At 41.2% G+C, this 26,349-nt stretch overlaps 1 protein-coding gene across 1 annotated transcript in view; it reads left to right on the top strand.

The window, feature by feature from the left end:
• Positions 1-26,349, top strand: part of LOC132572014 (collagen alpha-1(VII) chain-like) — a 119,216-nt gene that overhangs the window by 53,803 nt on the left and 39,064 nt on the right. The window contains exons 25-37 of the mRNA XM_060238805.1: positions 339-458; positions 918-1,064; positions 4,887-5,023; positions 7,656-7,782; positions 12,385-12,528; positions 15,213-15,382; positions 16,252-16,287; positions 17,100-17,126; positions 17,231-17,275; positions 19,012-19,104; positions 21,107-21,178; positions 21,952-21,987; positions 22,069-22,122. Coding sequence (XP_060094788.1) covers positions 339-458; positions 918-1,064; positions 4,887-5,023; positions 7,656-7,782; positions 12,385-12,528; positions 15,213-15,382; positions 16,252-16,287; positions 17,100-17,126; positions 17,231-17,275; positions 19,012-19,104; positions 21,107-21,178; positions 21,952-21,987; positions 22,069-22,122 — 1,208 coding nt within the window. The remainder of the gene's footprint in view (positions 1-338; positions 459-917; positions 1,065-4,886; positions 5,024-7,655; positions 7,783-12,384; positions 12,529-15,212; positions 15,383-16,251; positions 16,288-17,099; positions 17,127-17,230; positions 17,276-19,011; positions 19,105-21,106; positions 21,179-21,951; positions 21,988-22,068; positions 22,123-26,349) is intronic.

Here is a 26,349-nt window from a genome sequence, read left to right as displayed (position 1 = left end):
TATTTATGCCCCACCTGTCCTTTTGACTCAGGTTTAAGCCTTCCTCCAAATTCCATCGGAGAAATGTCCACAATTTGGAGGAGGGCTCTTTAGACTGAAGAAAGGCCACCTGGAGGATGGTTGGATTCACCCTATTGGCTACTGTGGTGCTTATTCATGTACCCTCTTTCCCAGAGAAGCTAATAACAGTGAGGAAGACGATATATCACAAGTGTTGTTAAGTGTTGTCAACATTCATATAACTATTGCCACAGTCTGAGTTGTCTGTCTAAGCGGAGACAGAGTGTTCATTCTCCAGAACAACAGCATCTATCTTATCTTCAGCTCTCTTTTTTTAGCACCACTGGGCCGTGTGACTAATTTCCGGGTGGCAGAAACTCAAAAAGATTCTGTGACTTTGACTTGGACTCCAGTCGCTAGAGCCACCAGCTATCTCCTCACATGGGAGTCTTCACGAGGTAATGGCTTTCTTTCCAACAATGGTAAAATGAGCATGTTGGGGGGGGGGGGGGGTTGCAGTTTTTGAAGGAGTACCATAGCATCAGTCTTGTATAGCAGAGGGTGGGGAGAGAGAAACCATGTACAGTTAGCAAGAGTAGATCTCTTTATTGCCTACATTACCAGCAAATTTCATCTGTAAATTCTTGCTGGAATCATGGAATATCAGATGTGACCTATTAGGGGGAGATAATTTGAATACCTGGGCTACCTGCATTTTTCTTCTTCAGCCTGGTCTACCTTAAGTTTCTTCTTCAGCCAGAACTTCAGCCACAAGCAAAATCCCCATACAATCCTCTCTGGTGATCAGTTCAAGATCCATTGCAAGCTTGAGCCCTAATGCATAGCAGACTGTTATGTCCACACTGTGCCATCCAGTTGTGAACTTGCCTGTACTAATAGTTCTTCTTTTGTTTTAGGTGGAGGAGGTGCACAAACAACACTGCCTGAATCAGCAACATCTCACCAAGTGTCTGGGTTGCGTTTGGGTGACAGATATACCTTCACCATTCGCCCAGTGTTTGACAGCATCACAGGTGCTGAGACTTCTGTTACTGAGCGCACAGGTGAGGTTTTGCTTCTAGGAGAGACATAGATTATGTAAAATTTCATCTCTCTAGTGCTGAGAATCTCTGCCCACTATCTGAACAGAAATTTTCTGTTCATTTCATCCTTTTGATTACCATGAATGGTCTTCAACATCAACGACTTCGGGCATGGAAAACGTAATATAAGACATAAGTATCTAGAATAGAATATATTTATTTACAAAATTTGTATCTATGCTATCCCTGCAAGGACCACCAAGGTCGTGAACAATGTAAAGCATACCTAATTTAAAATAATTTAAATCAACAACAACAACAACTTTTATTTGTATCCCGCCCTCCCCGCCGGAGCAGGCTCAGGGCGGCTAACATTTCATACATCAATTATACAATCATTAAAACTACTACATTAACAGTGTAATTAAAATTCTAGTTAAAATTCTAAAATTAATAAAAATTAATAACATATATACTGGTGCTATGATTACGTTTATGTTTATGAGGGCGAGTTCTTTAGCAGTTTTCCCCCTTTTTCGGTGAAGGCCAACCGGAAGAGGGTAGTCTTGCAGGCCCTGCGGAACTGTTCAAGGTCCCGCAGGGCCCGCATTTCCTCTGGAAGTTGGTTCCACAGGCGTGGAGCCATAGTAGAGAAAGCTCGGTTGCAGGTGCTTTGCAACTTCACCTCTTTCGGCCCGGGGATGTTCAGCAGGTTTTTCCCAGCTGACCTCAGTGCTCTCTGGGGGACCTCAGTGCTCCCAAGCATACATTATTAAAACAATTTTAAAGTAACAGAGTTAAAATACATACAAAACATAAGAAATAGCAATTAAACTTTGTTTAGGAGGGAGGAATCATTGAGGGAATGCTGAATGAATCAAAGAAGTCTTCACCCACTGGTGGAAGATTGCAACAGAAGGGAACAGACAATTTTCCCTGGGGAGAGAGTACCACAGCTTTGGTGCCATGACCAAGAACATCCTCTCCCAGGTTGCTATCCACCTAATCTCAGGAGGTGGAGGCACACAAAGCAGGGCATCCAAAGATGATTGTGGTGTTCAGGCAGGTTTGTAAAGGAGTAGGCAGTCCTTCAGGTATGTTGGTCCCAAATTGCATATGGCTTTGAAGGTTGAGATCAGAACTTGAAAGTGTGCCCAGAAACAAACTGGGAGGCAGTATAGATGGACCAAGACTTGAGTGATTTCTTCCTTATGGCCCACTCCTGTCAAAATCCTAGCTGCAGCATTCTGTACCAATTGACATTTCCAGGTGCATCTCAATGACAGCCCCATGTAATGGCACATTGCAGTAATCTAATGAGTAATCTTTGCGGCTAAGATTGCATCTGCAAATTCGCGCCCAGCACAATTATCTAGGATAATTCGGAGTTTCACCACATTGCCACAAGGCAAGCTAAATGTTAAGGAATTGGAGATAGGCTGTGAGGCTTTTGCGAATTTTTTTACAGACAAGGTCTAGTCGCTCCGCCACGACTGCCCTGCAATATTAGATACAGTAAGTGAACTTGAGGCCCCGTGCGTGTCTTCTGGTTTGATCCTGGCTCACTTTGACCCACTCAGCTTGGAGGAAGTTGACAGAATCCTGGTCACTGCACACCCAACTATTTGTGATCTGGACCCATGCCCCTCCTGGCTAATCAAGGCCTGCCGGGAGGAGCTAAGATGTCCTATACGGGACATCATAAATGGATCTCTTTCGGAGGGCCTTTTTCCAACGCCCCTGAAGGAGGCAGTGGTCCACCCTCTCTTGAAAAAGGTTACATCTGACCCGGCCGAATTGGCTCACTATTGGCCGGTCTCAAATTTGCCCTTTTTGGGCAAAATCATTGATAGGGCTGTGGCGTTGCAGTTACAGGGTTTTCTGGATGACGCTTCCACCTTAGACCCATACCAGTTTGGCTTCCGCCCGGGCCACGGGACGGAGACAGTGCTGGTCGCCCTCATGGATGACCTTCGGCGACATCTGGACCGAGGCGGCTTGGCAGTATTGCTGTTGTTAGACCTATCGGCTGCGTTCAATATGGTCGACCATCGGCTGCTGACCCGCCGCCTCGCCGACGCAGGAATTCGGGGGCTAGCCTTACAGTGCCTCTCCTCCTTCCTTGAGGGTCGGAGACAAAGGGTAGCAATTGGAGGAGAGCTGTCCCAGAGGCACTTACTTAATTGTGGGGTACCTCAGGGGGCAGTTCTCTCCCCGATGTTGTTTAACATCTACATGCGCCCCCTTGCCCAGATTGCCTGAAGGCATGGGCTGGGTTGCCACCAGTACGCTGATGACACCCAGCTCTATCTACTGATGGGCGGCCGGACCGGCGACGTCCCTGTAAATCTGGACCAGGCGTTGCAAGCCGTGGCAGGTTGATCAAGCGGAGTGGGTTGAAGCTGAATCCAGCGAAGACAGAGGTCCTTTGCAGAGGTCGCAGTGGGCCAGGGGAGGAGATCTCCCTACTAGCCTTTGACGGTGCGTCGCTGATACCAGTGCGCCGGGTCAGAAGCCTGGGAGTGCTCCTGGAGCCTTCCTTGACAATGGAGGCACAGCAGCCACTGCGAAATCCGCTTTTTTCCACCTTAGGAGGGTGAGGCAGTTGGCCCCCTTCCTGGAACATAGCAACCTGGCAACAGTGATCCATGCAATGGTCACCTTGAGGTTGGACTACTGTAATGCCCTCTACATGGGCTGCCCCTGTACCGAACTTGGAAACTGCAGCTAGTCCAGAATGCGGCAGCCAGGCTGTTAGTGGGGCTACCTCGGTGGGAACATGTACAGCCTAGGCTGCGGGAGCTGCACTGGCTGCCAATTGTGTTCCGAGTTCGTTACAAGGTACTGGTTATTACCTTTAAAGCCCTCTATGGCCGAGGACCTGTCTACCTTAGGGACCGCCTCTCTCCATATATCCCCCAGAGAGCACTGAGATCTGGTTCTCAAAATCTTCTAAAAATCCCTGGGCCAAGGGAGGCCAAACTGAAAACAATGAGGGAACAGGCCTTCTCAATAATGGCTCCCCACTGGTGGAATCAACTGCCAGAGGAGGTGCGAGCCCTGCGGGACTTTAATCAGTTCCACAGGGCTTGTAAAACTGCCCTTTTTCAACTGGCCTATAAGATGGAATCCTGAATGCGACATCTAACCATCTGTATGTGTATGTGTATATATATATATATATATACACTGTACTGTAGCACCTTTTAATTTCTAGTGATTTTAATTAATTTATTTATCTAAGGTGTTTTAATTGTATCTTATTGTATAATTGTATTTTATAATCATGGTACACTCCATGTCTTGTGAGCCGCCCTGCCTGCTTCGGCAGGGAGGGTGGGATATAAATAAAAGCTTATTATTATTATTATTATTATGTAATCAGGGCATGCACTACAGTGGCCAGATTTTTTCTGCCTGGGAAAGGCTGCTATTGGCTAACCAGTTGATGCTGGTAAAAGGCACTCCTGGCCGCAGCTGCGATCTGTTTATTTAGTTATAGAAGTGGATCTAAGAGCATCCCCAGGCTATGGACTTGTTCTTTCAAAGGGAGTAGAGCACCATCCAGAATGGGTGATACCTTAAATATGAGGAGAGAGTTATTGATTTTCCCCTAACATATTGCCAAGGAAATTTGGCTGAGATAAAAGGATTTTAGTTGTACTTGGCCCTTTTCTACTTAATCTTTCATTTCATACTTGGAATCCAAAGCATTTGGATTCCAAATCCAAAGGACATTCTCATTTCTTGTGTGTCTATTTTGAGGATGAGTGGAAGAGAGGGATCCTCTGCTCCAATTTGCAGTGTCCACCCTGACTTAATATGAACCTTTCAATTTTGCAGTTTGCCGAGATGCCCGCAGCGATATAGCCTTTCTTATACATGCAACTCGAGACAATGCCTACAGTGCAGAGGCTGTGCGAAGCTTCCTCTCCAATACGATATCTATGCTGGGCCAGCTGGGCCCTACTGCCACTCAGGTATCAAACTGTAAGAGTCTTTCAGGCTTCATGGTCTGGTTCAAATTTGCTTTGTGTGGCCATGTGTCCTCATGCAAAATCTTTTTTATGATTGGTGGAGGTGAGGTGTGATAAGCTACCAGGCCTTGTTAGCAGTCTTCTTTACCCATGATTCTATCTGTAGAGAGGGGCTGAAAGGGTAGAATGCTCCAGTGGAAGAGACAGTGGGAGTTGACGTTTGAATGGTAAGAGATTCTGCCTGGCATTCTCTGAACGCTTTCATTGAAATCTGCCTCCGTTCCTGATGACTGGAAGGTAGCAAACGTCACCCCCATCTTTAAAAAGGGTTCCAGAGGAGATCCGGGAAACTACAGGCCAGTCAGTCTGACTTCAATACCGGGAAAGTTGGTAGAAACCATTATCAAGGACAGAATGAGTAGGCACATTGATGAACACAAGTTATTGAGGAAGACTCAGCATGGGTTCTGTAAGGGAAGATCTTGCCTCACTAACCTGTTACATTTCTTTGAGGGGGTGAACAAACATGTGGACAAAGGAGACCTGATAGATATTGTTTACCTTGACTTCCAGAAAGCTTTTGATAAAGTTCCTCATCAAAGGCTCCTTAGTAAGCTCAAGAGTCTTGGAGTAAAAGGACAGGTCCTCTTGTGGATCAAAAACTGGCTGAGTAATAGGAAGCAGAGAGTGAGTGTAAATGGGCAGTCTTCGCAGTGGAGGACGGTAAGCAGTGGGGTGCCGCAGGGATCAGTACTGGGTCCCATGCTCTTTAACTTGTTCATTAATGATTTGGAGTTGAGAGTAAGCAGTGAAGTAGCCAAGTTTGCAGATGACACTAAATTGTTCAGGGTGGTGAGAACCAGAGAGGATTTTGAGGCACTCCAAAGGGATCTGCTGGGTGAGTGGGCATCAATGTGGCAGATGAGGTTCAGTGTGACCAAGTACAAAGTAATGCACATTGGGGCCAAGAATCCCAGCTACAAATACAAGTTGATGGGGTGTGAACTGGCAGAGACTGACCAAGAGAGAGATCTTGGGGTCGTGGTAGATAACTCACTGAAAATGTCAAGACAGTGTGCGATTGCAATAAAAAAGGCCAACGCCATGCTGGGAATTATTAGGAAGGGAATTGAAAACAAAGCAGCCAGTATCATAATGCCCCTGTATAAATCGATGGTGCGGTCTCATTTGGAATACTGTGTGCAATTCTGGTCACCGCACCTCTAAAACGATATTATAGCATTGGAAAAAGTGCAGAAAAGGGCAACTAGAATGATTAAAGGTTTGGAACACTTTCCCTATGAAGAAAAGTTAAAACGCTTGGGGCTCTTTAGCTTGGAGAAATGTCGACTGCGGAGTGACATGATAGAGGTTTACAAGATAATGCATGGGATGGAGAAGGTAGAGAAAGAAGTACTTTTCTCCCTTTCTCACAATACAAGAACTCGTTGGCATTCAATGAAATTGCTGAGCAGTCGGGTTAGAATGGATAAAAGGAGGTACTTCTTCACCCAAAGAGTGATTAATGTGTGGAATTCACTGCCACAGGAGGTGGTGGCAGCTACAAGCATAGCCAGCTTCAAGAGGGGGTTAGATAAAAATATGGAGCAGAGGTCCATCAGTGGCTATTAGCCACAGTGTGTATATGTATGTATGTGTGTGTGTGTGTGTATCTGTATATATATATATATATATATTTGGCCACTGTGTGACACAGAGTGTTGGACTGGATGGGCCATTGGCCTTATCCATCATGGCTTCTCTTATGTTCTTATGAGAGCTTCTTTCTGGTTATCTACCCTAGGCTGGGTTTTGTGTGAGTGAAGCAAGTGTACTTCTAAAGAGCTGGGCCATCTCTGTCCAGCGGTTCTGAGGGAAAAGCTGAAGGAATAACAGCTTGGGGGTGCATTTTACCTGAATTCCAGAATATAGTTGGTTGCCAGCTCTATAACCAGCTCTAGCCGAGCCATGGATTAAAAATACCTCAATATTGCATTTGCCATTGACTGGATGTAACTGAAAAAGTGTTTTTTGTTTGTTTTTGTATTTTGCAGTTCATTTTTATTTATTCCTATCCATGGTACATCTTAATTGGATCTTTGTTTGGATTGTCTTTGTTCTTGGTTATTTAAAGAACTTTTTAAAAAATCAAGTTTGTGGGTATAATATGATTTGTCTTTACATGCAGTTTCATGCTGTGAAGTTTCAAATGGCCATCTGGGTGGTTTCTTGAATTTGTGGTTCTGATTTCTGTGCTATGTAGAGTGGTGTGATGTGAGAAAATGAACTACATGCTCCCTGTGTTATATATACAGTTGCAGTATGTCACATATCAGCATATCACATCACAATCACATACTTGTTTCAATATATTGATTTTTAAAGTCTTAAGTGTTGTAACGTTGTATGTTGTAATCCACCCTGAATCCATTCATGAAGTAGGGTGGAATATAGGTTTACTAAAATAAAAATAAATAATAGGCTGATGTATAGATCCAGATGTGACAACCCACTCCTGGTTTACCTGTGTTGTCAGGATAGTGTTTTTGCTTCAGAAGTCCATGTCTTGGCTGCGCTGCCCCTCAGTTCTTCCATTCTGCTTACTTGTGCTCTCTCTCTGTCTCCCTTTCCTTAGGTGGGTCTTGTAATTTACAGCTACCGTAGCCTTCCATTACTTCTGTTCAATCGCTCTGGTGATCTTGCGACAGTCCTGCAGCACATCCGCACCCTGCGCTATGAGGAGCCTAGTGGCAATGCTATTGGTAAGGGGGCATGGAGTTAGGGAATGCAATTTCCTTTTTTTTAAAGGAGGGGGGGAAGGAGCCAGTGGTTTCCTGTGATAAAAAATCAGCAGGGATGGAGAATGAAATTATTTTAGATATATTTTATTTTTTAGAAAACAAAGTAAAGATGTGAAGGGGATACAGAAGTGAAAGGGGTCACATTTCACAATTATGTCTATCAAAAATTTATGTAACACATAATAATTATTATGAAACAAAAAGCATTTCTCCCCAACACCCTCTTCATTATAATTTTTAAAACACTATCTATAACAGGGGTGGCCGACGGTAGCTCTCCAGATGTTTTTTGCCTACAACTCCCATCAGCCCCAGCTGTTGGCCATGCTGGCTGGGGCTGATGGGAGTTGTAGGCAAAAAACATTTGGAGAGCTACCGTTGGCCACCCCTGATCTATAAAATACAAATAATATTTACTTCTGTTAGGGTACATTTATATTCAACATTTTCTATTTTGAATTCCATAACTAATCTGTCTTATATCTGAACAAAGCAGGAATCAAGTTTCACCTTTAAGACCAACAAAGTTTTATTCAGAACGTAAGCTTTCATGTGCTAAAAGCACGCTTCTTCAGATGAGGGGATCAGGTACAGTGGACTGAAATACATTCAGTTTGTTGATTAAGAGGACAAACTGCTACAGAGCTGGGATCACATGGTGGAATAGTGTGACAATTTAGAAGACCATTTGGTCTGGATAGTAATATAATATAAAAGGTAATAAAGTTGCCTGCCAATTGGTGTTTCTGCAAGTCTAGGTAAATTACAAAAGGACATGTATTTCTTTGCTGTTGTCCACCTAATTTACTTCTCAACATCAATCTGTACATTATAAACATTCTAGTTCGCCATTAGAAAAAAAGAATACATAAAATGAAAATGGGTTAAGTATATGTAATGAGATAAATTTACGTATTCTTTTTTTCTTCCTTTTTTTTTGTTTCCTTCCCTATTTGTAACTGAAGGCATTCCTTCTGTATTGTTTGTTTTAAAAACTCTTCCAAATCTTTTTACACTTGCTTGTTATATCATCTTGTAGTAAAAGAGCATCTTTTTAGACTCCATCTTCCTCTTCGTTTTCTGTTCCATTGCCAAACTATTTATGTGGGATTATGGTCTACAAATATCTTAGGTTGAATCTCTGCTTTGTCTAGATTTATTGTTGGGAGTTTTTTTATATCAAGCACATATCTGTTCTTGAATACATTTGATGTCTATTGGAGAAAAAAGTAAAGTCTTTGGTTTTTGGGTGCTTGATCCTCCAGGCATGTTCCAATTCTAGCATTTCCAAATATTAGATACATTTTTGGGTAATTCTTAAAATTTAAAATTCCTGAATCTATCCTTTGGATCTGGTTCTCAATTCATGTCTCCAAAAACCATGTATGGTTATGTACTACTTATGTAATAATTCTGAATACTTGCAGGTATAATGAACTATATACTTTTTTCCTCTTTTTTAAAAGTAGAAATAATTGTATTCTATTTTTCTTCTTTTTCATATTCTTTTCCTTACTCTTTTCCTACCCCCCCCCCCAATTTTCCCTGTATGAAACTTAATAAAATTTGAATAACGAAAAAAAACCCCCCAACATATCCACTTGGCCTTCCAGGAGTCTCATTTTTACAATTAGATATCTTACTTCTGGGTCTTATAATTCTTCTAGTACTTGTAATTTTGGATTGTTTATATAAATGGCTACTCCACACTTTTTGTTGTAAGCCAAAGGAAGATATACTTAACCTAATTTTTTATGAATTAAAATATGTGTTTCTTCTTCATGAGTTTCTTGTAGGCATAATATATCTGTGTTTTGCTTTTTAAGCTGGTTAAAAAATTTTGTATGTTTTGTGGGAGAATTCAGTCCATTAATATTTAATGATACTATTTTAAATTATCCATTTTGTCCTGATATTGATGCCATGTTGTTTCTACTTCTGCACTCTTAGGTAAAATTTGCTTTGAATTGCTTGAAGATTTTTCTTCAGTTCCTCCATTTAGACGCTCCACTTGCAATTCTTTGGCCAGTAGCTTGGCTTATTCATCTGTTTTCATTATTTTTCTTCCTTTTGGTGAATATACCTCTATTGCAAATGGTATTTTCTAGCAGTATTTTATTTTATTTTTTTGCAAAATCTGTCTCAGAAAGTCAAAATCTTTATTCTTCTTTAATACACTTGTTGGTAAATTCTGAAAGATCTGCACTTCTTTCTCTGCTACTTTAAGTGGAGGTTCTCTTTGCTTCTCTGATATTGCATCTCGTGTTCTGTGTGAAATGAACCAATATATCTTGGGGCAAGTTATTCTTGAATGCAAATCTTGAATTCACTCTGTATCTGGTTGATAGCAGTAAAATCTCCTTGTATCTTCAGATAATCTTGAAGCAGCTCGCAAAAGCTCTCTTCCAAATCTGGCCTCCCAAAGTTCTGTGAGATACCTTTAAAACACAGGTTATTAGATCTGCATTGGGTTTTCAAAACTTCAGTTCTTTGTTTTGCTTTCTGAATCTGGCTGTTTTCTCTTTCTAAGTACATATTATTGTCTTTTCGTTTCTCTTTAATTCTTACAGTTTCTTCTGTTTGCTCTTGTAATTTTACATTAATTTCTGACAGTCCAGCCAATAATTCTTGACCTGCTTCGTGGATATTCTTCTGGGTTCTTTCCTTAGATTATTGAATTTTTGTCTGGATATTCTGAATATTTTTCTGGGTTCTTTCCTCAAATTTTTCACAAAATTTTTTCCACCAGTTCTTCAGTTATTTGGTCTTCATCTGATTCTTCTACTTTCCATTTGTCTCTTTGTCTTTTTGACTTTCAGTTGCCAGGGTTTTTTTGCTGTTCTCATTCTAAAAATCTTATATACATTTTCCATATATTATTTCCGTATACTTTTTTCTAGGCAAGTTGGCAAATATATATATATATATATATATATATATTTCTATGCAAGTATAGGAATTTACAACTGTCACATTTCATATTTTAAAATAACCAGACTCAAGTATATATATATATCTGTTATAATAGGCAGAGATGTTATCTTAAATCCTTGTGTGGAGAATTATTTATAGTAAATAATAAACATTCTAAGTAGGAATAGATGAGATGAGGGATGTAGCTTATTTTTATATCATCATTTCACAAGCATAGTTATTGCACCAACAGTTTATAATCTATTAAAACTTGGTTTTAGCAAGAAAGGGAAGGGAAGAGAGAGATAATAAGAGAATGGGGAATGGGAAGGGAGAGGAAAAACAACAGAACAATGGACAGGAGAAAAACAGGACAAGAGAAAAATGGAGGCTTGATTACGTATTAAATATTATAAACAATTATATCGGGGAAGAAAAAAGATGAAAAGCCATAAGAAAAAAATGAATTTTTAAAAAATATATAGGCTGTTAAAAGTCTATATTAGTCTGTTAAGATTCACCCAAAGAAGGCAAAAGAATAAAAAAGTGAAGGGGGGGCAGGAAGCTTGCCCGGCAACTGTGCTTTTGTTTCCCCGTGTGCTGATTGGTCTGTGGTTCCCATCGTCAGAAGGAGAAGTCTTGTAAATAAATAGTCCAGAGTCCAAAGTCTTCTCATTATTTTAATTTGCTGAGGAATATCAAGACTAGTACTTTAGTAGATAATATATCTTCCTATTAGGCCATCTAAATGACAAATCTGATCTGTGCCAGTCTGTATGTTGCACTTATTGCTGTGTGACTGCAGAACTGACCTCTGACCTTTTTAAATCAACATTTTTCTTCAAAGAAAAAAAAGGAGGAAGAAGGAAAAGAAATGGCTGATTGTATAGTCCATAGAAAGGATATATATTAGTATAAACTAATAAAAAGTTCACCCAAGAAATTAAATTGCAGCGAATCAGGACTCTCCATCTGAGTTAGTCCTCTTTATCTGCTGTTTTATACTAGAGCCTTCTTGAGGGGATAATAAGCAAAGTTCAGTGGTTTACCTACTCCCTGAGAAAAATCTCATAAATCTCTTGTTAGTTCTCTGTAATTTGTAATCCATAAATTTTCAAAAACCCTCTTATTCGTGAGATGCAATGGCGCTGGCAATCTGCCAGTATTCTGACATGAATAACAAGTTTCAGAGTAAATCTTTGAGGGGTAGCCGAAAGGTTGCAGTTTTATAAAAAGAGAAGGGGAAAACAAGGTAAGAGCACAAGAAAATGGGAAGTTGGCCTTGAAGGCAAGTGCCACTTATTCTCAGCTGATCTTGGTGTTATCAGAACCCAAATGGGGCCTATATAAATCGGGCCCCCTCTGTGGGTTCACCTGCCAATTGGATCTCTCCTGTGCTAGGAGAGGTGGGGCTAGAGGAATAAATTCTCTGTATCCTTAGTGAGATAAACCTGGAACCTTTAGAAACACTATTGTTCAGGCTGCTGTTAATGAAATTCTGTATGGTTATGTACTGACCAGTCAGTTGGTGCCTTGAGGCTTGAAGTGAGTAGTGTGCCAGGCTATAAAGGGTGCTTCTGTGACAACTGTCTTAGTAATATCTTTTGTGCATGTTTCATTTTATAAAAGTCTCTTTTCTGTGCTTTGCAGGAGCTGCCATTAATTTTGCTAAGAACTACATCATGAGTTCAAATGCAGGCCGTAGAGCTGGTGTGCCAGGAGTACTGGTAATACTGGCAGATGGACCATCAAGTGATGAAGCCATTGAGCAGGCCAGGGAGATCAAGGCAGCAGGTGAGATACAGGTCCTCAGAGTTTTAAAAATTCAACTCTCTAAGAGTTCTTGCTTTTGCTGTAAAGAATACAGTTTTCAAAGAGTGTGGAAAAGACCTAAAGAAACCATGGTGACCTCATTCAAGGCACACCTCTGCTCATTTTATTGCTGTCTTGAGTGACCAGGCTATTTTGTAGCGATTGGTTTGTCATAGGTTGGGAGGTATACCGCTCAACTTGTGTTGACTCACAGTGCTGAGGACCTGTGACATCCCTGGGATCCTTGGAAGAAGAAAACGATACTGGATTTATATCCCACCCTCCACTCCGAATCTCAAAGTGGCTCACAATCTCTTTTATCTTCCTTCCCCACAACAGACACCCTGAGGTGGGTGGGGCTGAGAGGACTCTCACACCAGCTGCCCTTTCAAGGGCAACCTCTGTGAGAGCTATGGCTAACCCAAGGCCATTCCAGCAGGTGCACGTGGAGGAGTGAGAAATCAAACCCAGTTTGGTGTAGTGGTTAAGTGTGTGGACTCTTATCTGGGAGAACCAGGTTTGATTCCCCACTCCTCCACTTGCACCTGCTAGCATGGCCTTGGGTCAGCCATAGCTCTGGCAGAGGTTGTCCTTGAAAGGGCAGCTGCTGTGAGAGTCCTCTCAGCCCCACCCACCTCACAGGGTGTCTGTTGTGGGGGAGGGAGATAAAGGAGATTGTGAGCCGCTCTGAGACTCTTGAGTGGAGGGCGGAATATAAATCCAATGTCTTCTTCTTCTTCTTCTTCCCAGATAAGAGTCTGCAAACTTAACCACTACACCAAACTGGCTCTCACTTCTCTCCATTCTCTGACACCCCAAGAAGTCAATGATAATCTGGGTTAGGTGCAGGTCTAATTACTTCAGCTTTTACTTTTGAGTGTAACTGAACCAGCTAAGAAATCTTTCTGGTTTATTGAGTTACAGATGTGATATGAAATTGGTTGAGTAGGTAAAGGTAGTCCCCTGTGCAAGCACCAGTCTGAGGTGATGTTGCTTTCACAACGTTTTCATGGCAGACTTTTTACGGGGTGGTTTCTGCCTTCCCCAGTCATCTACACTTTCCCTCCAGCAAGCTGGGTACTCATTTTACCAACCTCAGAAGGATGGAAGGCTGAGTCAACCTGGAACCGGCTACTTGAACCAGCTTTTGCTGGGATCGAACTCAGGTCGTCAGCAGAGGGCTCAGACTGCAGTACTGCAGCTTTACCACTCTGTGCCACGGGTCTGTAGAGCTGGTTGAGTAGAGCCTTCCCCAAATCAGACCACTATATTTTTTTAACCAAGAGGCTGGACTTTTACTTAATATACACAGAAACATAAAATTATCAATAGACAATAAAATAGTAAACTGTTTCTAACATGATACTTAGGTAAAATAACAGGCAGGCAGTTTGCAGTTAACTTAAATTACAAGAATCTCACAGCAAACAGTTCTTTCTGGGATTAGAAATCCAAATCCCTCTCTTGTCTCTTGTTTCCTTGGCACGGTGGTTGGCTGCATGCCTTGGCTGTGTTTGTGTATGAAAGCTTAACTGTGAACTGGCATGGGGCATAGTGAGTCTGGGTTAGCAGTAAACAACAGTTTGTGAAGAAGCAGCAGCTACATGCCTACCCCATTAAGTTGGGAGGCAACTCTCACAAAAAACTACAAAGAATTATATAGAATTCAGGCTGTGTAGTACACAATATTGTTACCACCACATGACAGGGCCAGTGCAGCATGATAGCTACCTGTGTTCTTTCCCATGGTTGAGTCATCCAGACTAGACATTATTAGATCAAATTGTGGTTCTAACCCAGGGAATAAGGGGTGGGCATTTACAGGGGAAGATCTGCAGATAGGAGAGAGGAGTGCCCAAATTTTCCTACATCCATTGATATTTCATGGCAAATACTGCCCTGCCAGAGCCATTTCCCCTCTGCAGGGACGCAGTTCTAGTTTTGAAGCTGAGTTGGGGAAGTAAATTAACACTGCTGCTGGGGAGTTATTTGTAGGACAGAATTGGAGGGCAGCAAAAAAGGCTGAGTTCTTTCTCCCCAGCCCCTTTCTCTGAAAATCCACTTAATCCCTGTTTTCGTGTTATATTGAAAATACAGAACTGGGAGCCTCAGTATCTAGTTTGACCCAAGCAGTGCATCCATACAGATACATTTCCTCCCCATAAGGATCAGATGTAGTGGTTCAGCTCATCACATTTATTGAATTTGTACTTTTCCTAGCTGCCTGCATTGTGAAAGTGGATCATAGTAAGGCCCAGACACGCCACAGACTACTCCTAAGCCAAGATGCAATTTCTGCAAAAGTGTTCTCCCACACCATATCAAATCAACTTTTGGAAGGAATTTCTGCTGCACATTAAAGCACCAAACTCTCAATACAGAAGAGAGTTCTACCAGGGCTGGCTTTAAGTCCAGCTAAAATCTTGAGTAGACTGTGTACACAGCTAACTGAGTTGTCTGCCTTTTTTTTACTCTTCTTGGGAAACTGAAATAATTCTTATTGATGTGGGGTGACTTGGCTTGATGAGACCGAATCTTTCCTTTGCAAGAGTTAGCTAAGTTGGTGGCAGTGCTATGTATCCTTTCTCCTCAGCCTATATATATTGTGTCTGTGGGATAGTTATCACTGGGCCACTCCTTTGACTTATCTTCTGTGTGCTTGTCAGGGATTCATGTACTGGCGGTGGGCATGGATGGGGCTGAACATGAGCAGCTGCGCCGCCTGGTAACCAATGAAGACCCACGCTATGTTTTCTTTGTGAGGGACTCAAGCAGCCTTTCAGAGCTGGAGGAAGCATTTTCTAGTGCCCTCTGCAGGTCGCCCATCACAGATGGGGTAAGGCAGAGACCATGGTCATCATTAATTTGCATTTTTCTAAGCATTTGGAAGGACTGAGGAGTGGAGATAAATAAATGAGGCAATGATGAGGAGCATACTTGCTTCATTGAAGAAGCACCCATACAGCTGAAGTACCTTGAGGAATGGACAGCTATCTCCATAATTTCTAATGTATAAACCTGCCTGAGATATGAGATTGGCAGGTGGCTGTGGTCTTTGGGAGCACATGCTGTCAGAAGTGAGGCTGGTGATCTTTTTGGACAAGGTATTTCCTGCTATAACTTTGCTTGACCCCCCTTTTTGACCTTTTGTTGTACTTTGGAAACTTGCTTATTCCAGGAGGGCTTTGAAATTAAGCTGTTGCTTTTCCTTGCACGGAGAGTCTGTAATACTATTACTGCTTCTTATTTGATTTTTATTGAGCTGCTTGATTTTATTGTTGTGCATTTGTCTGTTGTTTTAGTGTTATTGGTTTTATTGTAATTATCCTATTGTGAGTTGCTTTGAGTAAGTGTAGGAAGGCACAACAGGTATCTAAAATAAAAATAAACACTGTGGTTTATTAGATTTCTTACAGAGTTGGTGAATACAGATTATCTTGTATTCAGCAGAAAGTATGCATGCAATCACATGGTAAGCCAGTTGTTTGTAATGTCCTATCACATGCTGAAAAGAATGTTACCAGTTAACCTGCTTCCTGAGATTGCTGATTGGATGCGAGCATGTGATAAAATTCCCCTGGCAGGACATATTAGATGAGTACCTTACAAGATGGTTACTCAAGCAGTGCAGTAAATTATCATTTGGTGCATGGTTGCTGGTATTTATCCAAGACCTAATTTTTTTTGTCTCCAACTTTCTTTCAGCCTAGACCAGAACCTTGTGTAGTGCATTGTCCCAAGGTGAGTCTCTACTACAAAGCTAGACTAGAACAAATCATTTTCTAATGAACTACTACTCTTAGGCCAAAAAAAAAAATCAGAGGAGGAGGTACTCTTGAGAAGCAGAAATCAAGGAACATTTCCAGAGCCATGAAAGAATGATAGCAGACTACTGGGGGAGAATTTTGAAGAAAAATCTCTATGTTTGTTAAAGCGATGTCAGCTTTCCGTTTGGATTCTAGGAATTAATGCGGCAAGAAGATGGTTTCCAGAGGGGTGTTTTTGTTTGTAATACAGGAAAGTGGCAGATAAAAGTCTAAGAAGCTTAATTTTTTAAAGTTTTGCTGGAAACTTATTTTGAACTTGCAGTTCATACACAGCTTTCTGACTGTAAGTGCCAGTTGGGGTCAAAGAAGTATGTGAGAAGAATTGTGAGAGGACTAACCCTACCTTACCAAGTTTGGTGGGGTTTCATCTTAGGAAGGTGCTCTAAAATCTGTAGGCTCCAAAGAGTATGTGCTAGTGGGTTTTGTGTCCCTTGGGAAAATGGACAGTTAAAATTCCATGATGAGCCAGAAGCTTCCCATCAGCCATGGCACTTTACTACTTGCTACTGTACAGTATTCTGGGGATGTGTCCAGAGGGGGAGAGAGAGGGCCTTTGAAAAACATTAGTAGGAACAGAAAATGTTCTGCATTGGCTCAACACTGTCTTCTGATGTAGCCAATCCCAAGGCCGCTATGACTGCCCAGAGGTAATCAAGGGGGAAAATGATCACTGAGGTAGCTCTGACAGATCAGACAAAAGGAATTTTTTCCTCTCTTTTCCTGCAGGGTGAGAAGGGGGAGCCTGGTGAGATTGTGAGTATCTGAGATGTCTGGGAAGGGAATCTCACATGGGACTCCATTAGAGGCCAAAGTAGAAGTGACAGAATGCTCATTAATTTCTCTGGCCATTTCTGTAGGGACGGAAAGGACGCATGGGACTTCCTGGCCCCCCTGGAGAACTGGTAATGTCTGCTATTCTTTGTCAGTCTCTGAATTGTATGGATTGTTCAGGAGCAGGTACTGACCTTTAGAGTCAGGCTGGTTTGACTAGAGCTCTCTTCCATCCAGTGTGTCTGTAGACCCTTTATCTCTGTTTCAAACAAGTAGTTGTTCTCTTCATTCTTTATAGGCAAGAGATTTGTTAAGCTAAGGTTCAGTGGTTTATTAGCTTAATTAGTCCCAGGTCACTTAGGGACTGTCATGGACATAAGGCCAGTTATAAAAATATTTTGGCCTTTGCCAAATAATAACTTGTTTTCAAAACACCTCTGAGCTAGCCAATTTCTTAGGATCCTCTCCTGATAACTAGCTTTTCACCACATAAAATAAGAACTAATGGCTTGGGGTGTCTCTTTCAAAGCTGGGGTAATTCCAGGTGGCACTGTTTTCCAAGGTTATTTTCAAATTTAGTTCAGTGCTGCTCCAGGAGAACCCAGAGAGGAACCTGAGTTCTAACTAGGGCTATTGGAAGAAGAAGATGATGATGATGATGGATTTATATCCCACCCTTCACTCTGAATCTCAGAGCAGCTCACAATCTCCTTTACCTTCCTCCCCCACCAAACCAAAACAATCCCTAATGAAGTTGGATAATTACTGCCCAAATGAATAGTATTAACATGAAATACACGTACTGCATGTCAGTCATTTTTCAGAAGTTGATCTCCATCGATAGAGAATCCCTCTTCCTTTTCTGATAATTTTAAGTGTATGATGCTTGTACTGATGGAGATCCCATTTCTGAAAATCGAAGTATTGACACCAAACACATGAATCTCTCCTTGTAATAAATGAAACATCTTTTTGCTGTTTAGCTGTAAAACAGGCCATTGCTGTGAGTGTCTTAGCTGTCCAAAACTCCTTTTCACAAGATGAAGTATGTTACATAAACCTCAAGGGTTTGGCACAGTAGTTGTCAAAGCAGCCTGATAAGTACTTCTTCAAAGATGGCTAATTTCATCTGACACCTGGGTTGCATGCTGCCTAGAAGTTCTTTGCACCTGCTTTGGTTCCATGTTTCTAACTCTGCACATAACCCCAGAAGTGCTGAATGCAAGACCAATATGATCCTGGTAGAATAATTCATTATCTGATCCTTTTTGTAAGTATCATTTGTGTAGGCCTCCACTTTCTAACTGGTCAGAAATGAACCCTCTCCTTCCTTCTGAAATAACAACTTCATTCCAACTGCAAATGTTGCAATGTGTGACTTGTTTCATCAGGGAAATGTGAATAATAATTTTTGGATTATCTATAAGTTTACTTGTCTTCCCCAGTTCTCTCACTTGTGTACCAATGTGTGTTTAAAATAAATCTTCTAAAATTGGGTCTGAGCCTTCTTTCCCTGTAGACCAGCAGCTCAACTCATACCACTCTGTGTACTGGAAAGAGTTTCAGGATTGATTTGTGGCAGTTCATCAAAGAGTTAAACACACACACACAGTGTATACTGCCTCATTAAACTGATCAGAAGGAGGCTGCAATGATGCTTCTTGAAATGATCCATTGGATGCTAATCATTTATTTGCTCCACTGCAGTTTCATGTTGCTCTGTTTATTTGCAGAGGGCTGCATAAGTCAATGGCCATCTGTATATTATGAATATCGAAAGGCTCTGCTGCCTTTGGGATTAGTGTCACTGATCTTGGTATGCAGCAGTAAAACAATATAATCCTTGTATTTGATTTTTTTTTTTCAGGGACGCAATGGGATCCCAGGCCCTCCAGGTCCAGTAGGACCTCGGGGTCCACCAGGCGATGTCATTGAAAGGCCAGATATGAAGGGAGACAGGGTGGGTATTTCCAGCATCTCATACATGGTTATCTACTGAGGAGAAAACAGGGCACTGAATTTTATGGAGCTTCACTACAAGGGCAGAAACCAGCCTTGTTTTTCCATAGGATTCTATTCCAGTTTACACCATAGATGAGAATGTGAATCTCAATGGTTTTATTGGTGTTCTTCTGTGCAGATGCTATTTGTGGTGCCAAGTGTACTGTGAATTTCATTGGCTGGTCTTTGGATAATGAGTGACAGGTTTTCCCTTTTTTAGTATAAGAATTAGATGATCCTTGATACCTTCCTGAATTTGTTGTTTTAAGATGGCAGTCAAAAACATACCTTCTTCAAGTCAGTGAGACTTCATGCTAAGAAACAGTGATTTAGGATGACACCGTAACACTTAGTGAGGCTTTGAACATTAGCAGCAGAGAAACATTTTAGTGTGTGGCTGTTACTCGTGTCTGCCTGCCTTTCTTCCTGCAAGTCATTTCAGTGTGTTTCTCTGAAAGGAGGGAACCCAGAATGTTTTGTTTGTTTGTTTGTTTTTTGGGGGGGGCATGGTTATTGATCTTATTTAGAAAATTTGCATGCTGCCTCTCCAGGCCTGTTTGAGGTAGTTCACAATTAAAACAAACCAAACCAAATAATACAGAGGGAATACATCAAAACAAATAATGTCGATAAAACAAGTCAATAAAAATTTAGGTAACCCAAGCAAATAATTCTTCTATGTAATGCAAAGTTTATTTATTTAACATTATTTATAGTCCACCTGTCTCCCTTGAATTTAAGGCGGAAGACACAGAGTGAACCTGTGCAATTGACAGGATGGGACATTCAGTAAACAATACAATAGGACTAAGGTTGTAGAATCAACCAGGATTCTAAAGACAGAACTGAAGCAAAGCATCAGTATAAGCAATGCATATTAAATGATGCAAAAATTGCATAGTAGAATCCTAGGGAGGGCAGAAAGGTAGAATATAAACTTTGAAAAATAAATATAAATACAGTTTAGAGATCTCATATCAGTACACGCCAAGGAAGAATTCTTAAATAATCTATAGCAGATATTCAGCCCACCTCATCTAAAGAAACTTCCAGTAAACAAAAGATCCCTCAGCTTTCCAGGATATTGTGGCTCCTTGACTAACTGGCCTTGTAACTAGGAATTTCTGCTGGTATCAATGATATATTTGCAATTAGAATTCATTGCTTTGTTCTGCATCTCAATTGGTCTTAAAAACAGTTATTCTCTTCCTTATAATGGGCTTTTCAAGATATGAAAATCACTGCTATCTTTTTCTCAATCCTTCATTATCTACTCTGTATTCCAAACCAGAAGTCAAAAGCAACTTGACAGCACCTTGACAGCACGTACACGCACACACACACACAAATTCTAAACCATTTATCTTTATTTTAACCCACTCTAGCATGGCACTATCACAGTGGTATGCTGGTCCCTGACTTCTTGCCAAATCCAAATAGAGGTCTGTCATATATGCATATACATCACTTGATCTATTGTTTTTGTTTACTCTTAGCCAAATTTGTGAACTTACATTAACACACACAGACAGAGTGAACATGTATATGCGAACCATCCCTGAAAGAAGGCCTTTTTTATGTGTATTGTGTTGTACTATACTTGGTTTTGACTTTAATGTGTGTGTACATAGGCATATGCACACATTTTAAAATTCTAGTATGTGAAACTCACCCTGACTTGGACGATCCAGGCTAGCTTGATATTGTCAGATGTCAGAAGCTAAGCTGGGGTGGCCCTGGTTAGTGCTTGGATGAGAGACCACCAAGGAAGTCGAGGCTTGCTGAGCAGAGGCAGGCAATGGCAAACCACCTCTGACCATCTCTTGCCTTGAAAACTCCATGAGGGGTTGCCGTAAGTTGACTGTGACTTTATGGCACTTTACATACGCACACACAAAACCCAGCAGATGAATGGATGTATCTTCACAAATGCATGTACTTGATGCCTCTTTTTCTTCCAGGGATTCCCAGGAGCAGATGGCATACCAGGAAGTCCTGGCCGCCCTGGTAACCCTGGTTCTCCTGGTCAGCCAGTAAGTAGCCTTTTTCCCTCCTCATCTTGTAATCAAGATTACATGCAGTGGCTTTCACATTTCCCATGATGCTTTTCTATTTTCATCCATCAATGTAAATTTAGACTAGAAAGTCTTAGCTAAGACTTCATCTTGCTGTTTTTACTTAGTTCTTACAAAAGTCTTACAGAGGAGTGACTGAGGCTACCCTGATTGGACTGGGATTGCTGACGTGCATATTATACCCACTGCTCCTCATCATTATAGGGGAAAGACTGTTAAAGCCCTATATGGCCGAGGACCTGCCTACCTGAGGGACCGTCTTTCCCCATATGAACCCCAGAGAACACTGAGGTCAGCAGGGAAGAACCAACTAACCATTCCCGGGCCGAAGGAGGCAAAACTGCAGAGTACTCGTATGCGGGCCTTCTCTATCATAGCTCCACACTTATATAACCAGCTCCCAGAAGAAGTGCGGGCCCTGCGGAACCTTGAACAGTTCCGCAGGGCCTGCAAGACCATCCTTTTTGGGATGGCCTTTGCCGATTAAATGACAGAGGGACTCGCCTAAGTGAATTTCGCCATCATGCTTATTGGAAATAGCACCAGAATGTTAATTTTAAATTTTAAATTAGACTGTTTTAAAGCTAAATACTGATTTTAAATACTTATTGTATAACCTATTGTATTGATGTTATTAGCCGCCCTGAGCCTACCTTGGCGGGGAGGGCAGGATATAAATAAAATGTTGATTGATTGATTGATTGATTGTTGTGGTGTTGTTGTCTTCCCAGGGCGGCCCTGGCCTTCCTGGTCTCAAGGGAAATCCTGTAAGTACAGAGTCTGATTTTTCACTGATCCCCAATTGCCAGCTAGACAACCATTTATTCATACTTTCCTTTGTTTTCCAGGGGGACCGTGGCCTTATTGGTCCCATTGGGCTAAAGGGAGAGAAAGGTGAGCCGGTAAGTGGATAAATATACTGCTTCCTTCAAACAACGAGGAGGGAAAAGGCACCCTACCTCAAATAAAAGTTAATCTGCCTTTATCTATTTACCAGTATTTATCTACTTCCTCCCTCTCCTGGTTCCAGTTACAGTAATATTTTTCAGAGGCCATGTTGCAGCAAAAATAGCAGATTCCTATGGCACCGGAAACATTAACACATTTGTTGTGTCAAAAGCTTCTTATGGGATTCATTCCTATATTGAGGTGCAGGAGAACGATCTCAGCCAGTATTTGTTGATGCTGCAGAATCATGTACAGAGAACAACTATGAGGTGTTAAAAATTCTGTCCATTACTACATCCAACAATCCAAACTCACATAAAAACCAGCATTTTTATAAAGCAGTACAGCTAACAATTCTAATTTTTACTTCCAGTAACAATATATGGACATCATTTCATTCTTTCTGCTCTTCATAAGGGCTTGGAGAAATGGAAATGGTGATTTGCATCTGTATGAATTCAGGATAATGGTGCCATCTTTGCACAGATGTGATCATGCAAATCATGCCAGGTGTAGTCTTGTATCTTGCACAAAAGCTTTAGCTTCTTAGGTTCCATCAGTTCCAGCAGGACAACTCGGTTGCTAAAGGCTTAGATGAAAGATCTGATCAGGGAGATGAAAGTGAAGTGCTCTAGACTCTGGAACAATTCAACGTGTTTGTCTTCTGATTCCCCCATTGCAACTCTTCATGTCACTGCTACAAAAGGCGTCATGTACAGCACTGATACAAGATTATCTATGCAGTATTGAAAAGTTGGACCGGATGCAGTTGATCATGTTTGTTTGAGAAAGATTTGTGGTGCTAGTGGAGGGAACTTTGCAAATAAAATTCCATAATCTATTAGATAAGGTAAAGATACTTGCATCTCAGAAACAGAAGACTTGGAGTTTTGCCAGAAGCAGCCAGTCAAAACATCTTGTGTCATTTAATTGTGGCTTCTGAAGCTGGAAGAGCAATAGAACTCCAAAAAAAACATTGCAGCATGGCTGGTGCCATTTGCATTCATAGAACTGGAAACTTCAGAGAAGGGAACAAATCTGTTAGTGGAGATACACTGACAAGCAGTTATATTTATTTTCTCAAGTGATGCTTGAAAGTGCTTCATGTCATTTAATTGATGGCCAAGCATTTGTGGTGGTTCAAGGGAAACCCTGTGGCTGTGGCACTGTTAGTGACCTGGCTGACAATTCCATGATATTTGTTTTTCACAGTGGATGCCATTTCATCAGGACTGATGTTACAGGTCAGAATCTGTCAAAGAAAGGGCAAACAATAAAGTTTTAAGGCAGTTTGCAGATTTGTTCTACTTCTAAGCAACTGGCCAGATTTCCTGACTGTTCTAGACAAAAAGGATGCTCTTGTTTTTTTTTCCATTCTGAAGAACAAGACCATGATAGTTTCTAGAGGATTCAGAGAAGATGATTCAAATGAAGTTTTCTGATTCCACTGTGGATTCAAGAGCACTGGTAGTCAATCACATGTCAGCTGATAACAAGAATTTTACTTTGTGTGCTGTAATGCAAGCTGTGTTGTAGAAGAAGACTGCAGATTTATATTCCACCCTTCTCTCTGAATCAGAGACTCAGAGTGACTTACAATCTCCTATATTTTCTCCCCCCACAACAGACACCCTGTGAGGTCAGTGGGGCTGAGAGGGCTCTCACAGCAGCTGCTCTTTCAAGGACAACCTCTGCCAGAGCTATGGCTAACCCAAGGCCATTCCAGCAGGTGCAAGTGGAGGAGTGGGGAGTCAAAACTGGTTCTCCCAGATAAGAGTCCACACACTTAACCACTACACCAAACTGGCTCTCGTAGTATGTGGCAAACAAAGAGCTTGGAAAGCATTTTGCTCAGATCCCGATCTACTTAAAAATCTAGGAAAAAGTGGTCTTTCTAAAAAAACCCAAAAAAACATACAAGTCAGTGGAGAAATTTGTCTTTTGAAATGTGCAGTCTGCCCAATGAGAGCAGCAGCAGTCATACAAGATTGGTTTTGTTTCACAAATGTTGGTCACCTAAAATATTGCTTTCTGCAAACAATGTACTGCATAAAGAGAGCTTGTTATCAATCAGGGGTATGGAGGCAAGCAACTTGTAAGTTTCCTAACTTTTCTGCCCCAGAGAAAATGGATTGGACATAATGCAGTAGGAAGCTTCACATTGCTAACTCCAGCACCTATTGCTGATGACAAACCCATTGTATGGATGCTTTCAGCTGTGTTTTGGTAGTGAAATACATGAAAATATGAAGCATCAAACCTCATGATGCAACCTCTTGCTAATTTCTTTTTAAAAAATATTTGCTAAGCTATATAAAAGCATTTTGTTTTGTTCTGCTGAACGCTATGTGTTAATTTTGCAGAATCAGTCCACTGTGAAGAAATATAGCAATTTTAGATGTCAGTTTATTCTTGCTTTTTTATTTCACAGTAGAAGAATGACAAGCTCAGAAAATAGCTTTTTTATAGCAGACACGTTAAAAATAAGTAGAAAAATGATGTTATCAATTTTTCACCCCAGAATATCCTCAACATTGTTCTTTTGAGAGATTTGTCACCTGAGGCATTGCTTGCTATAATGAAAATGACAAATAGAGCTTGGTAAACTTCATTTCTGAATTCAGCACATTCAGATCAAGGTGAAAAAAGGGCTTATCAACTTCTCACCAAAAAGTGTGCCTCCACTCCTTTAGGGAATTTCTCTCAGCCAGGTAGTCTTTGAATACAACCCTCATTTCCTGTTCCCATATGTAATCTGCTATTTGGCTGGTGGAACTGTGCTGCAGATAGAAAAAGTTAGTCTCACCCTATCACTATGGGGGAGTGTCCAATTTGTCTGACATTAGTTACCACCAAGTTAGAAATGTAAAATGATGACAAAACTACATTGGGATGTGTTTCCTTGTTTAAGAGTCTTAGTCTGCTGTTTTGTTTGCAGGGCTTGCTGTAGATAATTCGTCAGGGTTGCTTTTCCCAGATTTAAAAGCAAAAGTTATTAAACAAGTTTTATTAGAATCTGCAAAAATATAACAAAATATTGTGCAAACTTACTGCTCCATCGAGCTCAGTGTTGTTTGCTCAGACTGGCAGCAGCTCTCCGGGGTCTTAAGACAGTGGTCTTCCACATTACCTAAAAAAAAAAATCCAGATATTTTTATTGGCATAGAAATAAAAAGTACAGCATAGCAAATTTACATGGAGTTTCAGCTATAAAAACCAGTCAAACATCAAGAAGGGGAGCTAGTCTTTTGCTCCCTGATTGTTATGGCAGCCAAAAGGTACTTTGCAACTAGGCTTGTGATATGGAAACATTAGTCAGATAGTAGGAAAAAAAATAACTTCGCTTCAGGTAATCCATAAAAATTAGACAGAATAGGTTTGATTATACAGTCCCGCACTTCCCCATAAAAATCACAAGTAAGACATGGGCGCCCGTTTCAAGGTGCCTTCCATTACATGGGCAGGCTCTATCCTGATGAGGAATGTTGGCAAACCTCCCAGACAGTACCACTGAGGGTAGAACATTGAGTCTTGCTAACATAAAAGAGCAGTGGAACCACATTACCTACTACCTGTTGGTCTTTTCAACTGGAGATGATGGGGATTGAACCTGGAATCTTCTGCATGTCAAGCAGATATTCTTCCTGAGTCATGACTCCTCCATAACTGAGCCATGGCACCTTCCTCAAGTTCTCCTGAGCTCTTTGTTAGTCTGAATGTTCAGTATAACCACCCCCCCCCCCAAAAAAAAAGTCGAGAGAGTAAAAAAGATTTGTTTCAGACTATGGTGGAAAAGCCTGAAGTCTGTTGTTATAGAGTTTTAGAATGGAATACAAGATGTGAAAAGAGTAAGAGTCCAGTAGCACCATAAAGACTAAACAAAATTTGTAGTAGGGTTTGAGCTTTTGTGAGTCTGCCCACTTCTTCAGTTACAGAGCATTGACTCATAAAAGCTTATGCCCTACCACAAATTTTGTTAGTCTTTAAGTGCTACTGGACTCTTACTCTTCTACAACTATAGATAGACTAATATGGCTACCCATATTTATCTATTTCCATGAAAGATGAACTGGATCTCAGTCATATTTAAGCATGCTTCAGGTTCCTCCGATATCTTCCCAGGTTATACCGGTAATTCTTCAAAGTAGCAGCAGAGGGCAGAGTTTTTCCTCAGAACAAAA

The sequence above is a fragment of the Heteronotia binoei genome, chromosome 5, assembly GCF_032191835.1.
Source record: "Heteronotia binoei isolate CCM8104 ecotype False Entrance Well chromosome 5, APGP_CSIRO_Hbin_v1, whole genome shotgun sequence".
Classification (NCBI taxonomy): domain Eukaryota; kingdom Metazoa; phylum Chordata; class Lepidosauria; order Squamata; family Gekkonidae; genus Heteronotia; species Heteronotia binoei.
This window is presented reverse-complemented; position numbering and strand designations above follow the sequence as displayed.